The sequence below is a fragment of the Myxine glutinosa genome, chromosome 2 (assembly GCF_964187855.1).
Source record: "Myxine glutinosa chromosome 2, kmMyxGlut1.1, whole genome shotgun sequence".
Taxonomy (NCBI): Eukaryota; Metazoa; Chordata; class Myxini; order Myxiniformes; family Myxinidae; genus Myxine; species Myxine glutinosa.
In genome coordinates this window covers 49,841,196-49,859,210 of record NC_136262.1, presented here as the reverse complement: position 1 = coordinate 49,859,210, position 18,015 = coordinate 49,841,196, and the positions used below count along the sequence as shown (strand labels likewise).

Here is an 18,015-nt window from a genome sequence, read left to right as displayed (position 1 = left end):
CCACGCCCCGCCCACCGCCGCGGCGAAAACCGCCACCGCGGGGAAACCCGTCGACTCCACCGGCCTGGCGGAGCCAGCCGCGCTCCTCCAGCTCCACCACCTGGTGCTGGTTCCACGCCAAGTTCGGCCACGAAGCTCGGCGGTGTCATCCGCCGTGCTCCTTCAACGGGTCGGGAAACGCCCGGGCCGGCGCTCAATATTGGCGATGAGCGCCGGCCGTTCGAGCAGCCTGCTGTTCATAACGGACACCTTCTCCGGGCGCCGTTACCTGTGCGACACGGGAGCGCAGGTGAGTGTCATTCCCGCCGGCACGTCAGACAAGCACGCTGCGGGTGGGGGCCCCGCGCTGCTTGCCGCGAACGGGACGCCCATCCGTACGTACGGAAAACGCTGCCTCTCTCTGCGGTTTGGAGGGCAGGTTTTCCGATGGACGTTCGTCACCGCCGACGTGCCCATGGCACTGCTTGGCGCGGACTTCCTGTGCGCGAATGGGCTCCTGGTCGACGTCAAGCGCAGACGGCTTGTCCAGGCCGAGACGTTCAGCTCGCTCGCTTGTGCGTTGCCCAGCTCAACGAGCGGCTTGCCAAGCGGCTTGCCGAACGATTCGGTTCCGGCCACGTTGGTCTGTACGCTTCCGGCAGCGGACGCATTCACCCGCCTCCTCGCTGGTTTCCCGGCCCTCACGCGGCCCACCTTCTCGGCGGGGGCCGTCAAGCATGGGGTGGCCCATCACATCCCCACCGTCGGGCCACCGGTCTACGCCCGGGCACGCCGCCTCGAGCCGACGAAGCTGGCGATGGCAAAAGCGGAGTTCGCTACCCTGGAGCGACTCGGCATCGTTCCGCGCTCAGAGAGCGCTTGGGCGTCGCCGCTGCACATCGTGCCGAAGCCCGGCGGGGGATGGCGACCGTGCGGGGACTATCGCCGTCTCAATGATGCCACGACTCCCGACCGCTACCCCGTCCCCCACATTCAGGACTTTTCCGCCCGTTTGGCGGGCAGGTCCTTCTTCTCGAAGGTGGACCTCATACGCGGCTACCATCAGGTCCCCGTCAGGCCGGAGGACGTCCCGAAGACGGCGGTCATCACGCCATTCGGACTCTTCGAGTTCCTGCGCATGCCCTTCGGTCTGAAGAATGCGGCTCAGGCGTTCCAGCGACTGATGGACAGCGTCCTGCGCGACTTGGATTTTGTCTACGTCTACCTGGACGATATCCTCGTCGCCAGCGCGTCCCGCAAAGAGCACCTACGCCACCTCCGCACGCTCTTCGAACGCCTGGGCCAGCATGGCCTGATTGTGAACCCCGCAAAGTGCCGGTTCGGCGCCGCCACAATCGATTTTCTGGGGCACCGTGTCACCAGGCACGGAGCCGTCCCCCTGCCGGCCAAGGTGGAGGCGGTGAAGGGGTTTCCGCGCCCCCGCACGATCAGAGGGCTGCAGGAGTTCCTGGGCATGGTGAACTTTTACCATCGGTTCCTGCCCCGTATCGCCCAGCTCCTGCGCCCCCTGCATGAAGCTCTCCGAGGTAAGCCGGGCAAAGGCGACGTTACCTGGACCGAGCAGATGGACACGGCGTTCACGGGCGCGAAGCTCGCCTTGGCTAACACCACCATGCTCGCGCACCCGGCGCCCGATGCACCGATCGCCCTCACCACCGATGCCTCGGACTACGCGGTGGGCGCGGTGCACGAGCAATGGGTGCGTGGAGCTTGGCAACCGCTGGCGTTCTTTAGCCGGCAGCTTCGCCCGCCCGAACGCCGTTACAGTACCTTCGACCGCGAGTTGCTCGGACTTCACTTGGCGGTCAGGCACTTCCGCCATCTGCTCGAGGGCCGGGCGTTCACTGCCTTCGTCGACCACAAGCCGCTGATCTTCGCGATGGGCAAGGTCACCGAGCCGTGGTCGGCCCGGCAGCAGCGTCACCTCTCGGCCGTGTCCGAGTACACGACGGACATCCAGCACGTCGCGGGGAAGGACAACCCGGTGGCGGATTGCCTTTCCCGGGCCGTCGCCCACGCAGTCCACCTCGGCATCGACTATGCCCGGATGGCAGCGGACCAGGCCGCTGACCCCGACGTCCAGGCCTTGCGGACCGCCGTCACGGGCCTACGCGTCACCGAGGTGCCGTTCGACGGCGCGGGCACGGCCCTCTTGTGCGACGTCTCCCTCGGGCGTCCTCGCCCCATTGTGCCCACGGGCTGGCAGCGCCAGGTGTTTGACGCCATCCACGGCCTGTCCCACCCGGGCGCGAGGGCCTCCCAAAGGCTGATCGCCGACAAGTTCGTCTGGCATGGCCTCCGGAAGGCCGTCCGCGGCTGGGCCAGGACGTGCCTCGCGTGCCAGCGCGCCAAGGTGCACCGGCACACCCAGGCCCCGTTGGCCCCGTTCACGGTGCCGGAACGCCGGTTTGACCACGTCCACGTGGACCTGGTGGGACCTCTGCCCCCCTCGCGGGGTTTCACCTACGTCCTCACCATGGTGGACCGCACCACCCGGTGGCCGGAGGCCGTGCCCTTGGCGTCGACAACGGCGGCCGATGTCGCGCAGGCTTTCATCGCCACCTGGGTCGCCCGGTTCGGCGCCCCCTCAGACATCTCATCCGACCGCGGCCCCCAGTTCACCTCAGAGCTCTGGGGGGCGGTTGCGCAGGGGCTCGGGGTCCGGCTGCACCGAACCACGGCCTACCACCCCCAGGCTGACGGCCTGTGTGAGCGATTTCACCGCTCATTGAAGGCCGCGCTCCGGGCCACCCTCCGCGACGGCGGCTGGGTCGACAGGCTCCCCTGGGTCCTGCTGGGCCTCCGGACGGCGCCCAAGGAGGACCTGCGCGCATCCGCGGCGGAGTTGGTCTTCGGGCAACCGCTGCGGGTGCCGGGCGAGTTCCTCCCCGACTCCACGGCACCATGGTCCGCGGCACAGCAGCGCTCCGCTCTGCAAGAGACCGCCCGGAGGTTCGCCCCGGTGCCAACGGCATGCCACGGGCACCCACCGACGCACGTCGCCCCGGAGCTTCGCACGGCGGAGTACGTCTTCGTCCGCCACGATGCCCATCGGACACCACTGCGGCCTCCGTACGACGGGCCTTTCCGCGTGCTGGAGACCGGGGCGAAGCACTTCACCCTGGACATCGGCGGTACTCCTGACCGTGTTTCGGTAGACCGCCTCAAGCCGGCCCACCTCGATGTGGACCATCCACCGCCAGTGGCCCGACCCCCACGTCGGGGCCGCCCTCCTGCGGGCGGACCCTCGGCACCGCCCAGCCCCGCCGCCACGCCGCCCCCCGGTCCTGCACCCATCCCAGGGGCAGCCAGGGGCATCCCACCTGGCATCCCTGCACCCCGGACGCCGCCGATCGCCAGGGGGCGCTTCGGCCGGGTCATTCGTCTGCCCCGCAAACTGGCCCTCCAGGTGCGCGGGAATTCTGGGGGGGCGCGTGTGGCGGACACAAAAGCCCACTGGCGTGGTGACATCATTCCACGCACCAAGTGGGCGGTGGCCACGCCCGAGGGGTAGGCATGGCCTCATGATATACACCGGGCGACCAGCCCGGAACATTTGAGTGTTACAGTGTAGTCTTACAATAAAGACGTTTATATGTTACCGCTTGTCCGCTTCCTCCTTGCTCACAAGCAGCGCGCGTAACGCCGTGCTTTAGTATCCGAATTAATATTGAAATCTTCACCAAAATCTAATCGACTTGGTCTTATCACACACCCAACCGATCCACCAAGTTTCGTCCAAATCCGGCCATAAACCTTTTGAGATATCGTGCCATACAGTATATTGGTTTTAGCCCCATCACTCAATGGGAAATAATCACTTTTAAAATTCTAGTACTCAGATCCAGATCTTCACCAAAATTGAATCAATTCTTCCTTGTCACATACGCAACATGTCCACCAAGTTTTGTCCGAATCCGTCCACAACCTTTTGAGATATCCTGCTATATATCGTTTTTAGCCCTGTCTCTCAATGGTGAAGAATCACTTAAATAATTATTCTAGCCGAATCCGGATCTTCACCAAAATCTAATCATTTAGTCCTTGTCACATACGCCACATCTCTGCCAAATTTCGTCCGAATCCGTCCACAACTTTTTGAGATATTTTGTTCACAGACAAACGGACAGACAGACAGGGGTCAAAACATAACCTCCATCCAACTTCGGTGGCGGAGGTAATGACAAGTGTTAAGTACCGGTACGTCACTGTTGAGATCTCCTGCAGTTATTTTTGTCAATGAGAGCAGCGATAAAATAAAACAGCCAGAATTTGGGCCGTGTGTTTCGAGAAGGTTAGATTGCCATGCACCAGGTACCTGTTAGGCTAAGTCGTGTTGTTAAACGTGATGGTGAGGCAGCATATATAATTTATCCACAGTATAACTAGGGATAAGATTGTATGCGTAAAAACATCTGTCAGCAGGTGTAGTCAGGTGAGGATGGCATGAGGCAAACCCGAGCATGAACTGTTCGGCCAGCATGTACGGGCCATGGTGGCATATTATGCTGTAAAGCCTTGGAGAGGGGCGGGAGGCCGGAGTACTTGGCACTCCCCACCAGAAGTGGCAGCCATTAACGGCCGGCCATGTAGGGTGGGCCAGAGGACCGGTCGAACAGAAGAGCAGTGCCTCTGTGGAAAAGTACCGAGTGTGTCCACACATGCGTGCGGGATAGCAGTTGGAGTGGGACTTTTGGGAGATCACTTTGTCTCTCTTGTTCCTTGTCTGGCTCTCTTCGTCTCCCACTCTGCTTCATTGTCGGGACAGAGAGGACTGTTCTCTGGAGACCTGGACGGTGCCTCACAATGCCCCCACATCCAGGACCTCTCGGAGACACACATGGCCACCCATCCGGCGGTCCTTTGTGAGCCCTCTGCAGAACTGCCATGCCCGTCCATGGCGCTTAAAAAGCTTTAATTCCATCTGTAAATCACATTTTGTAACACCATTTCCCTGCCTTTGTAACATTCCATGCCATGTTTTAAGCTTGGTGTTGGCTTAGCGGTTAGGGTGCTGGCTTGGGATCCTAGGATCCTGGGTTCAAATCCCGGTCGATCGCTGAATTAACGCCTGGGGGGGTTGACTCAGCCTGTCATCCTTCCAAGGTCGGCAAATTGAGTACCAGTTCACTGGTAATTCTCTGTGTGTTGCAAGAGGCGACTAACAGGGCTGGCGGCAGGTAGGGCATCCGGCCATAAAACGGCCTGCTCTAATACACCCCTGCTCTGCGGGGAAAAATGGCCTTTAAAAGCTGGGGGTGCGGGGGGTGGGGGTGTTCCATACCTTTGTAAAATGTCTCTGTCCTCACCCGGTCCCACTCAAAAGCAGGAGGTTTTACACAACAAACTTTCTCTACATGGTATTAAAGTTAACACTCACTGCCTCCTCGGTGCATGTCTTACAATACGACTTACTCTGACATTTCCCCTTTTACAAGAGTAATCTAAGCTACACGGTACATGCTATTCTACCACAATCTACATATTTCGTCCAATCCAGCTTCCACGTATCAATATATATCTTTTTTATATTTTTATATGAGAAGTCCAAATGATGGGTGGACAACTGATGCCAACTTCTCAAACCAGAGCTTGAAGTTGGGTTCATATTCCCAACGGAGGTTTTGACCTTGAGGTTTATGGATCGGGCATGTCTTTATAATGGATTAATCAGAGAAGCTGAGCTCATGATCCTATTACCAGGTCATTTCCATTGGGAAAATGAATCGTGAGATGCCTGATATGTAAATAACCTAGCCATGCACGAAAACGCACATGTCCACCGAAACATCAGCACGGGACCAGCTATTTACCAGTGCCTGTTTACACCAACCCACAGACAATGTGTCCCGATGTGTTCCGGGGACCTTGGGGAGGGGCCCACTGTCGAGATTCTCCTGTGCAGACGCTGCGGACTTGCTCCTGCTCACCAGGTTCACAACCTTCCACATGCCCAACATTCATGCAGTCACAATGTTAACTTCTGAATCGTAATTGTACTACAATACCATAAGATTTGCAATAATAATTTGTAATGTTGTATTTATATTATATACAGTATTTATGTGGTTAGGAACGACATAACCTGGAGTATTTAGCTTGGAAGAAAACGATGAAGGACAATGTTGAATCCAACCTTCAAACTTGCTGAGCCTTGCAGTCCTACTGTGTGCACCTGTCGGGGGTTGCTTTTCTGAGAGCAACGATGCCTGCCTGTTTCTAGGTTCTTGCCATGCTAAGAACATGTACGTGCAGTGCTTTCGAGATGTACTTGATTCGAGTGTGGGGAAGAAGGTTGCTGGCTTCATCTGCGAACCGATACAGGTGTACATTCGAAATTCATGATTATTTAGGAACAAGAGCTTTTGGTGTAATCCTGGCACACATCCACTATCGAGTCGTGTCGAACTACCACACACCCACAACCCTGCACCCATAACCCTGCACCCATAACCCCTCATCCCCAAAAGCATCGATTACGTGCATTAGAAACAGGATGCAGATTTTCAAAACCCACATGCAACTTACAAACACCATCACACACCTCCTGGCCTACCACTTTCCCAATTCTCGATTTTCAAAAAGAAATTACATTCCAGAACCTCTTAGTTGCTATAATTCCAGAAAATTCCAGAACTTCTTTGTTGCTGCAATGAGGATCTCATTCCCAACGGGTATGACAGTCATTTTTCCCAACTTACACAAATGCTGAATACCATACCGCTCACGTAAACGATGTCACATCGTCTTTCTGTTGGAGGGTATGACTGTAGGAATTCATTATTCTCCCACAAATCGAATCCTATAAATCTTCATGGTTTTTTCACTTTACTATGCCCACCATGAAGCTTCCCTAATCGACGATTAACAAAAACGATGCTTCACTTGTCACTATATTATGGTTTTGTTCTCATTTGAGGATCATTAAAAATGAGTTGCATCACCATTGGATGCCACAAAAGCGTTTTTGGAATATTTGAGTCGCTGAGATTGGAACTTCGTGGGTTCCACTTTGGATCAGTACCGAGTAAAAATCCAATACTTCCTCTCTTTCTGCTGCTGTTGGGTACAGGGTGTGAATGGTGCAGTGCAGTACCCCAAGGGTTTCCTGAAGGAGGTGTTCGATATGGTGCACGATCGAAGTGGTCTCTGTATTGCGGACGAGGTACGATACCAGCACCGAGTTGCAGCTGCGCATAACGGCCGAATGCTGAAGGTTTCCCTTAACAAGCATCAGCTGTGAGGCAGCACTTGGGAAAAGAAAATCAAAGATTGGAATAATCCCTTATTTGCTAAACAAAAACTAGCTTTTATCATTATCGGTGGTAATCTTTTTAGCGAGTGTAATGTTTGACCGATAAGCATTTTGATCTTGCTTACATCGATGTAATTTGGCAGAGCATGAGGAAGAAAGGAATACCAGAAAGATGTGGAGATAGTGTACAGGTGTGAAGAGACCAATCTCTTCAAAATTATGGTAGGAGTGCAGGAGGGATTGGCCATGAACTCACATTTGCATCACTCTGCTTGTGCGATGTATTGACCGGCCATAAGCAGAGAGACGCAAAGTGGATAATCAAAGGAAAGTGAGCAGATGGTTCTGGAACAAATTGTATTGAGGATAATCAAAATAAAGTGAGCAGATGGTTCTGGAACAAATTGTATCGAGGATAATCAAAACAAAGTGCGCATATGGTTCTGGAACAAATTGCATCGTGGGTAAATCAAAACAAAGTGGACAGATGGTTCTGGAACAAAGTGTATCGTGGATAAATCTAAACAAAGTGGACAAATGTTTCTGGAACAAATTGTATCGAGGATAATCAAAACAAAGTGAGCAGATGGTTCTGGAACAAATTGCATCGTGGATAAATCAAAACAAAGTGGACAGGTGGTTCTGGAACAAATTGTATCAAGGATAATCAAAACAAAGTGAACAGATGGTTCTGGAACAAAGTGTATTGAGGATAATCAAAGGAAAGTGAACAGATGGTTCTGCAACAAAGTGTATCGAGGATAATCAAAACAAAGTGAACAGATGGTTCTGGAACAAATTGTATCGAGGATAATCAAAACAAAGTGGACAGATGGTTCTGGAACTAATTGTGTTGAGGATAATCAAAACAAAGTGGACAGATGGTTCCGGAACTAATTGTATTGAGGATAATCAAAACAAAGTGAACAGATGGTTCTGGAACAAATTGCATCATGGATAAATCAAAACAAAGTGAGCAGATGGTTCTGGAACAAATTGTATTGAGGATAATCAAAACAAAGTGGACAGATGGTTCTGGAACTAATTTTATGGAGGATAATCAAAACAAAGTGAACAGATGGTTCTGCAACAAAGTGTATCGAGGATAATCAAAACAAAGTGAACAGATGGTTCTGGAACAAATTGTATCGAGGTTAATCAAAACAAAGTGGACAGATGGTTCTGGAACTAATTGTGTTGAGGATAATCAAAACAAAGTGGACAGATGGTTCTGGAACTAATTGTATCGAGGATAATCAAAACAAAGTGGACAGATGGTTCTGGAACAAATTGTATCAAGGATGATCAAAACAAAGTGGACAGATGGTTCTGGAACAAATTGTATTGAGGATAATCAAAACAAAGTGGACAGATGGTTCTGGAACAAAGTATCATGGATAATCAAAACAAAGTGAGCAGATGGTTCTGGAACAAAGTGTATCGTGGATAATCAAAACAAAGTGAGCAGATGGTTCTGGAGCAAAGTGTATCGAGGATAATCAAAACAAAGTGACCAGATGGTTCTGGAACAAAGTGCATCGTGGATAATCAAAACAAAGTGAACAGATGGTTCTGGAACAAAGTGTATCGTGGATAATCAAAACAAAGTGAACAGATGGTTCTGGAACAAAGTGTATCGTGGATAATCAAAACAAAGTGAACAGGTGGTTCTGGAACAAAGTGTATCGTGGATAATCAAAACAAAGTGAACAGATGGTTCTGGAACAAAGTGTATCGTGGATAATCAAAACAAAGTGAACAGATGGTTCTGGAACAAAGTGTATCGAGGATAATCAAAACAAAGTGAACAGATGGTTCTGGAACAAAGTGTATCATGGATAATCAAAACAAAGTGAACAGATGGTTCTGGAACAAAGTGTATTGTGGATAATCAAAACAAAGTGAACAGATGGTTCTGGAACAAAGTGTATTGTGGATAATCAAAACAAAGTGAGCAGATGGTTCTGGAACAAAGTGTATGATGGATAATCAAAGCAAATTGAACAGATGGTTCTGGGACAAAGTGTATCGTGGATAATTGAAGCAAATTGAACAGATGTTTCTGGAACAAAGTGTATCGTGGATAATCGAAGCAAATTGAACAGATGTTTCTGGAACAAAGTGTATCATGGATAATCAAAGCAAATTGAACAGATGGTTCTGGGACAAAGTGTATCGTGGATAATCGAAGCAAATTGAACAGATGGTTCTGGAACAAAGTATATCGTGGATAATCAAAGCAAATTGAACAGATGTTTCTGGAACAAAGTGTATCATGGATAATCAAAGCAAATTGAACAGATGGTTCTGGAACAAAGTATATCATGGATAATCAAAGCAAATTGAACAGATGGTTCTGGGACAAAGTGTATCGTGGATAATCGAAGCAAATTGAACAGATGGTTCTGGAACAAAGTATATCGTGGATAATCGAAGCAAATTGAACAGATGGTTCTGGGACAAAGTGTATCATGGATAATCAAAGCAAATTGAACAGATGTTTCTGGAACAAAGTGTATCGTGGATAATCGAAGCAAATTGAACAGATGGTTCTGGAACAAAGTGTATCGTGGATAATCAAAGCAAATTGAACAGATGTTTCTGGAACAAAGTGTATCATGGATAATCAAAGCAAATTGAACAGATGGTTCTGGAACAAAGTGTATTGTGGATAATCGAAGCAAATTGAACAGATGGTTCTGGGACAAAGTGTATCGTGGATAATCGAAGCAAATTGAACAGATGGTTCTGGAACAAAGTATATCGTGGATAATCAAAGCAAATTGAACAGATGGTGTGCAGATTCAAGAATAGTGAACGAGGAAGTACAGATCACGTCAAAATTGGAATCCAACGCTGTCAGAAGCTCAGAACCTCAAGTACAAATAGGACGTGTAGTGCATAAAAATGGCAAACTAGAATAGGAAGGAAAGATCTGGCTATGCAAAGTCTGAGGGAGTGCCAATAATTGAGCAGAGCAGTGTAATGTGTGACAAAAGGATGCCAGTTGAGGTTAAATGCAAAGTCTACTAGAATGCCACTCGGTAGAGCGCATACTCCCGCCGTGGGTCAAGTTGGAATAGTACGATTTCACAAAAGTTTGATCGAGTAGTTCAGTGACAACACAAGACAAGACAACACAAGACAGACACTGCACAGATATATATATATAGAATAGAAAGAAGATAATGTTAAAAAAAACCAAGGCAATTTCACTTACATTTTCGGATTCAGCGTTCAATTCTATATAAGTGAGTGTATTTTGAGGCATGTGTGACTTCAAATAAAATTGTAAGCCAGGAAAACGTTCGTTTCATTCCTTAGGGATACAACATGTGAAACTGGCCCAAACGTCACAACAAAACTCGCTCATTTTAAGTCGTACCAGCTAATGCGACCACTCATTCTTCTGGGAAGAATCCCGTGCACATGCTTGTCACACTTATAACTCACCTAAGTCTTTATAAGTTCATCAAATACTGACACCGCGATTGACATTCGCTGAGGTAAATGTTGATATCTCTTCTGAGGTTAAAAAAAGAAGAAGAAAGAAAAAGCATTATACGTATCAAACGATACATTTTATGAAAAGGGGAAACCTAATACACACTTTGGTGGTTTTAAAATGACAGAATGTCTTTATTAGAAAAAAAAAAAGAACCTTGAAGATGACGCTAACAAAATACACCGCTCTAATGCATAACCACGAGTTTAAACTACATTTACAACAAATATGAAAACTATTTTCATATCACAATGTTAAATATAGAATATATAGAAGATAACGTTAAAAAAAAAAATGAGCCCTATCTTCCAATGGTAAACAACCCTTCAAAAAATTCCTGGATCCGGAATAATATCCTGAGCTTCACCAAAAACTAATCAATTCTTCCTTATCCCAAGGGCAATCATCCCACCAACTTTCATCCAAATCCGTTCAGAACTTTTTCAGATCTCTTGTTCACAAACACACACACACACACACACACACACACACACACACACACACACACACACACACACACACACACACACACACACACACACATACACACACACACACACACACACACACACACACACACGATCGAATGCATTACTCCCTGGCGGGAGTAATAAAAGAGTGAATATATCAGTGATGTTTCACAGGTCAGACTGTTGGCCAGCCAGGTAGAACCATTAATGAGGGTTACACAGCAGGGGCGGGAATGCTACGGTGGGCACTTGGAGTTACGAGCAAGGTCGAATGAGAATATTAGAGGTTGTTAGAAGGTAAACGGCCAGACCGATAAGACGAGCGAGTTGAGGCTCTACCGGCGGAGGTACACAAGCAGCAAGTTATCGGGAGCAGAAACTGAAGATATATGTGGAAAAGTGAAAGAGCCAACTTTGCTGTGTAATTCGAGCAGGTTGAGTTTTGAGGTCAGATTGGGAGAGTGGATAAGTCGGATTACTTTAGATTCAATTCTGTCCAGTAAGTATGTGGAGCTAGAACCTCGTTAGGAATAAATTGAAGAATATAACGATTGGAGACGAACTTTGGAGACTTAAGACTCAGAAAACCCACCCGACATGAAGGTTTAAGAAAGAAGTTGGGGGAGGGAGGGGGTATTCGATAAAGATTCAATTACAAATTCATTCTTCTGGTTGAAGCTCATGGAGCGGGCCTGGGGAGAGCAACCTCCTCAATCGAGTTCAGAAAATTGGGATCGGTAATGTCCACCAGCAAATGGGACAAATTAATGTACAATGTCACCTTTGAAGGACAGCATACTCAATGATGGCATACCCTGGCCTGCAAAGCACCAGGATGGCACGTTGTAGTCTGGCCTGGAAACAAACTCAGAGCAGATAACCCCTAGCCCATACATATGAGGTAATGATAGATATCAGATTCACTTTTTAATGCTCAATTGTGCAATGCCTGTCGATGTCAAAATCTCGATTAGACAATGCAGGCCTGATATTATATGACAACATTGCATGCGGAAGTAACTCGAGACGCTGTTCTTGTTGAAGTTATCTTTTTTTTCTGCAAAAAAACAAACAAAAACAATCCCAGGTACAAACAGGTTTTGGAAGGCTGGGTAGTCACTTCTGGGGTTTCCAGTCCCATGATGTGATGCCGGACATCGTTACCATGGCTAAAGGAATTGGCAATGGCTTTCCGTTGGCTGCAGTAGTCACGACCAGAGGTAAGTCACTTACCTGCCCTCAAGGTTCTTTATTGCCTTCTTATTGCTTCTGTTGCTTGGAATGCTCACTTCCCCATAGGGGTTGTTCAGGGAATTCAATTAGAGCTCTCCCTCACTCTCCCTCTACCTCTCGCAGCCCCTCCATAGCTTTCGCTATATGACATCCAAAGAGTGCAGGTAGGGGAGAAAGACGTACAAATGGCGGTTTCCTCTCTTGCAGAGATTGCTGATTCTTTGGGGCGAGCAAAGCATTTTAACACGTTTGGAGGGAACCCAATGGCCTGCACGGTTGGCTCTGCTGTACTCGACGTGAGTGGTTAATTCTGATCTTAGATAGCACCTGCTGAAACATTGAATGATGTACATGGTCAAAGCAATATATGAGATAATACAAGCAATACACGTGACCTGGACAACCAACACAGACTGATCTTGATCGAGGTGGCAATGAAATGTGAAATGCGTAAACAATGCAAAATTCAATTGCATTCGCTCAAATTTCAAAGGTCCAATTGCAAATGTTTCAAAGGTCATCCACCACAAAAGGTGGATGGATGTCATCTGTTCACCCCTGAGTTGTTTTTTGGGAAGTCGGGGAGTCGCAAGTATTTTAGCTGGTCTGGTCTGTTATTCTGTCTGTCTGTCGATGTCCTACAGGTCACATTTTTACTTCGATCTTCACGAAACGTAACCACGTGGTAGAGGTAGTCACAAGTAGGAAGCCTGTTGTTTGTGAGGCCAAAGGTCAAGGTCACTTCGCCAATTTACAATCGATTCACTTGATATATATGTATATACTGAATATACGACCGAAAAATACGGATGGACGGTGAACCCTTGTCGAGGTGAAGCCTTGGTCGACCCATGTGAGTACGTCCATTAATTACTTATATTGGGTTTTGCCGATGTCTATTAATTGCGGACGATTGGAACTTACTTTTTAGACGTTGAGACCTTTGTACCCCTTATACCTTTTCGACACTTTGGACCTTTTGTGACCTTTTATACCTCCTTAGACTCTTTTTACCTTTACACCCTTTAAACCCCTTGACCCTATTTACCCATTTTAAACAACTGAAAATACATCATAATACAATAAATAAATAATAAGAGTTCCCGTCCAAGGAACTACAATGCATGAGGCCCATCAAAGCCTGCGCCATGCCTGTGGTTGTTTTTCGTGCTCTATCCTTTTTTTTAATGCTGAGCATCAAGCAAGGAAGCAGCGCACACCATTTTGAAAGTCAAATTTCCGACCAGGGTAACGTTAGAACTGTAGACTTCACAAATTCAGAGCGGATGCTTCAACCTTTACACCACTGGGTCAGGTTAAATATGTACTTACGTTCCTAAGAAATGTAATAACAGTAAAACAAACTTTTTGATGCGGAAAAAGGTGAATTTTTGTCTGGATATGAAATGTCCCGGAAATAAAGACACCCCAAAAAAAAAAAATCTGCTTCCCCAAATAATCAACTGTATTATGTTAACTAGAACGGCATTCGGTAGCGTGCAGGCTGAACAGTTTACATTTTGTATCGCACTGATAGGACAAATCTGGATCCGGACCTGAACCAAAATGTAATTGGCTTGTTCTTGTCACTTACCCAACTCATCCGCCAAGTTTTGTCATAACTCGCCTACAACGTTTTGAGATATCGTGTTATATATCATTTATGGCCCCATCTTCACCAAAATCGAATCAATTATTCCTTTTCACACACCCAACCTGTATACCTAGTTTTGTTCAAATCCATCCACAACTTTTAGAGACATCATGCTATATATAGTTTTTAGCCCCATGAAAAATTTCCAGTATCTGGATCTTCACCAAAATTTAATCATTGCGTCTATCACAAACCCAACCTGTCCACCAAATTTCGTCCGAATCCGTCCATAACGTTTTGAGATATCCTCTTGACAAACAAGAAATATGTTGTGCATCGCACGATACTTGCAAAATCCATAAAATACGTTTTCGGCCAATGATGACCTCAAAAATACTTGGTGGTTTAATTTAGTAACCAGACATGCGAATCCTCTTAAAATTTCAAGTCAATCGGATGAAAATTGAGGATTTTAGAAACTTGGCCTATGTTGACCTTTTGGCCTATGTTGACCTCAAAAATACTTGGTGGTTTAATTTAGTGACTATATATGCAAATCCTCTTTAAATTTCAAGTCAATCGGATGAAAAGAGGAATTTCACCAATGTTGACCTTTTGGCCGATGTTGACCTATTGACCTTTCAACCCCAAAAACTAGCTTACCTAGCTCAGCTTCACACTGTTGAAACCAAAGCTTTCAGAATCATTGTAATCTCCCGCAATGTAGCTGATTCTGAGGGCCTTTCACTCACTCACCGCAAGCATGTTGGTGGACTTTCTGTCTTCTACCGACTCCTCTCCGGCCTAGCTGCCCCAGCTCTCTCTGTGCTCTGTCCCCCAAATACTCCTTCAGGTCGCACAAGATCTGCCAGTAACCCTCTTATGGTTAAACTACCAAAATCAAGACTCTCTGCTCACCTTCACTCTTTCATTCCCCTTTTCTCCCGCCTCTGGAACAAACTCCCTCACTCTCTTCAATCCCACTCCTCCCTCCAGGTCTTTAAAACAGCTGTTCACCACCATCTCTTATCTTTCCCCATCCAAAACCTTGATCTTCTCGACCCCCGTTAATTCACCCCAGATCCACGCTTTTGAAATACCGACTTCTTTCCTTGAAGTCCTAGCAGTGTGTATGTGTTTTATACCTCTCCCACCGCCCCCCCCCCTCCTCACTTCCCATGGCTCCTCCCCCCAAGCCCTCTCCCTCCCACAGATCTCCTGATGTCCCTGTTCTTTACTGTTGTACTTGTGTGCTTCCCTCTCCCTCCCCATCTTGTCCCGCTCCCTTTATTATATGTTTTTTATGTGTCCGTCTGTTTTTTGTGATTAATGTTAACTCTTACACGAGCCTCGATCTTGTTTCCCCCCCCCCAAAAAAAAACAACAATAAAATCCCATTTGATCATCGTGGTGATGAAATTGTTGTCATGGACACCGTTTTCTCTCCTTGCCGCGTGGGACTCCTCTCCTTGTCGCGTGGGACTCCTCTCCTTGTCGCGTGGGACTCCTCTCCTTGTCGCGTGGGACTCGTCTCCTTGCCGCGTGTGACTTTTTCCTATGCCAGTAACCAATATGAGCAGAACCTGACAAAAATAAAGATAAAATTCATTAATGAATTCTAATTTGCACCCTCGTAGCTTGGTACTGATGTGGTTTACTGATGGGGAACATTTTGATTATGATTTGTGACCCTCAAGTGTTATTGTAGAAGGTCCTCAGACAGAAGATCTAACAGGGTCAATAGTGTCTTTGGGGAATGATCGTTCTCATGGGGGCTCTAGGATCTTAGGGTGTGAAAGGGTCTTGTATCCATTTGTCATGGCCTTCTCATTCACCAGATCTGAACCCAATTGAGCATTTATTGGATATTCTGGAACAGCGCCTAAGACAGCATTTTCCACCTCCATCAAACAGGTGTGAGTTGATTGACTTTCTCGTGGAAGAATGGTGCTGCAGAATTCCTGCAGAATATCCCTCCTGCAGAATTCCTGCAGAATATCCCTCCTGCAGAATTCCAGACGCTGGTGGACTCTCTGCCACAGCACATACAGGCCATATTGGCCGCATGTGGTGGCCCAATGCTCTGTTAAGTGACTTTACAATGGTGTTTCAACTTTTTTGTCCACTACCTGTCGGTCTTGTCGAACAAATCCTTTAGAGTTCTATGAAGCAGTTTCTAATTGGGTGGATGAGGGAATGGCAGTTGACATCGTATATCTAGATTTTAAGAAGGCATTTGACAAGGTACCACATAGGTTGCTAGCCAAGGTGAGGGCTTGTGAAGAGGCTGGTCAGGTAGGTAACGGCATTGGAAACTGGCTCAGTGATGAGAAGCAAAGAGTGCCTGTGAGTTGGAGGATGTCTTGCTGGGAGGATGTAAATAATGGGGTACCTCAGGGATGTTGGCAGGACTGCTCGGTAGCTTGAGTAGGGATGGGTGATTGTGTGCATCTGTGAGGAGCGTTGTTCCTGGGGGTCTCGTCAAGGGGTGGTGAGTGTAAAACTTGGTCTGGTGTTGACGTGGCGCAGACATGATGGGCTGAATGGCCTCCTCCTGCATCTAATTTCCTTATGTGTCCTTGTGTGTAAGGTGATTCACGAGGAAGGTACACAGGAGCGCAGTGCAGAGCTGGGACTGAGGATGATGCAAGCTCTGGCTAAGTTCCGCGAAGAGTTCCGGGTGGTCGGAGACGTTCGTGGAAAGGGGCTCATGATCGGATTGGATCTGGTGAAAGACAAGGTATGGGCAGGAAGTGTTAAAGGAAAGCATAAAGGTCACTAAACTACCCAGATGCATAGTTTTAAAATATAATCTTTCTATTTCCAAAATTGAAATTCTTAATAATAAATGTGATTGCTTTTTTTTAGCGATTTCTCAAACTGGATCTTTTCTCAGCATCGTCAAGATGAATGGTAGGTCTGAGATCCCTCTTATTGACTACCTCCAACAGGAGAGTCGTACTCCCCTGCCCACGGAAGAGGTTACCGAAATTATGCAAGACATCATGGAAGCTGGAGTGCTGCTGGGTAGTGGTGGCAATCACAACACCATCTTGCGGATCAAACCACCAATGTGTCTCTCCGAACAGGACGTGGATTTTGCCGTTGCAGTGCTTCACCAGGCGCTCACAAGACACGCAGCTCGACATTAACAACATAAACAACCAGATGGTATTCAAAGAATACTTACCCTGCGCAGTCACCTTGTTGCGAGCCATCTCTTCTGTTTTTGAACATTTTTTTTTCTTTGATCCAATATGGCTGCCAGACCACGTGAGCGATGACATCATAACTTTAGATTCTCTATTATAATTGTTGCATAGATCATGCTCAATAAATTTCAAACTGATCAGACTAAGCGTTGTCACTGGCGAATTATGACGTCATAATTATGGTACCAATGACGTCATCGTTAACAACACCTATTCCCCATATGGAGTTCTTTACAATGAGTCATGGTTAAATTTTTTCCGCGCAGCGGTTTTGGACATATAGAGGTGAAACATTTTTCGGTTTTTCCAAGATGGCGCCTGTACTACATGACCTATGACGTCATGATTATCATTAAAATATTCTACATGAGGAGGTGCTCATATGGTGAAAATTTCGTGCCCATCAGACCAACAGTTGCTGAGAAAAATAATTCACAATGATCGGATAAGTGTTGTACTTGTCGAATTATGACGTCATAACGAAGGCACCGATGACATCATCATTAACATATCTTATTCCCCAAGGGACGTGCTTGACAATGAGCCATGTTTCGATTTTTTCCATGGGCTGGTTTCGGAGATATAGAGGTGCAACTTTTTTTGATTTATTTCCCAAGATTGTGTCTGTACCACGTGACCTATGACGTTATAATTATCATTAAAAAATTATACAGGAGCCGCACATATTCTGAAACTTTTGTGTCCATCGGTCTAACAGTTGCAGAAGAATTTTTGTTTTATTCATA

The 18,015-nt window shown here is 47.5% G+C and overlaps 1 protein-coding gene across 2 annotated transcripts in view; it reads left to right on the top strand.

The window, feature by feature from the left end:
* AGXT2 (alanine--glyoxylate aminotransferase 2) overlaps nt 1-17,411 on the top strand; it is a 48,938-nt gene extending 31,527 nt beyond the window's left edge. For both annotated transcript variants that reach the window (XM_068108237.2, XM_068108239.2), the window contains 7 exons: nt 5,840-5,933; nt 6,224-6,324; nt 7,073-7,165; nt 12,318-12,450; nt 12,671-12,759; nt 16,648-16,797; nt 17,009-17,411. In XM_068108237.2, coding sequence (XP_067964338.2) covers nt 5,840-5,933; nt 6,224-6,324; nt 7,073-7,165; nt 12,318-12,450; nt 12,671-12,759; nt 16,648-16,797; nt 17,009-17,209 — 861 coding nt within the window. In that variant the 3' untranslated portion in view covers nt 17,210-17,411. The remainder of the gene's footprint in view (nt 1-5,839; nt 5,934-6,223; nt 6,325-7,072; nt 7,166-12,317; nt 12,451-12,670; nt 12,760-16,647; nt 16,798-17,008) is intronic.
* The last annotated feature ends 604 nt before the right edge of the window (nt 17,412-18,015 follow it).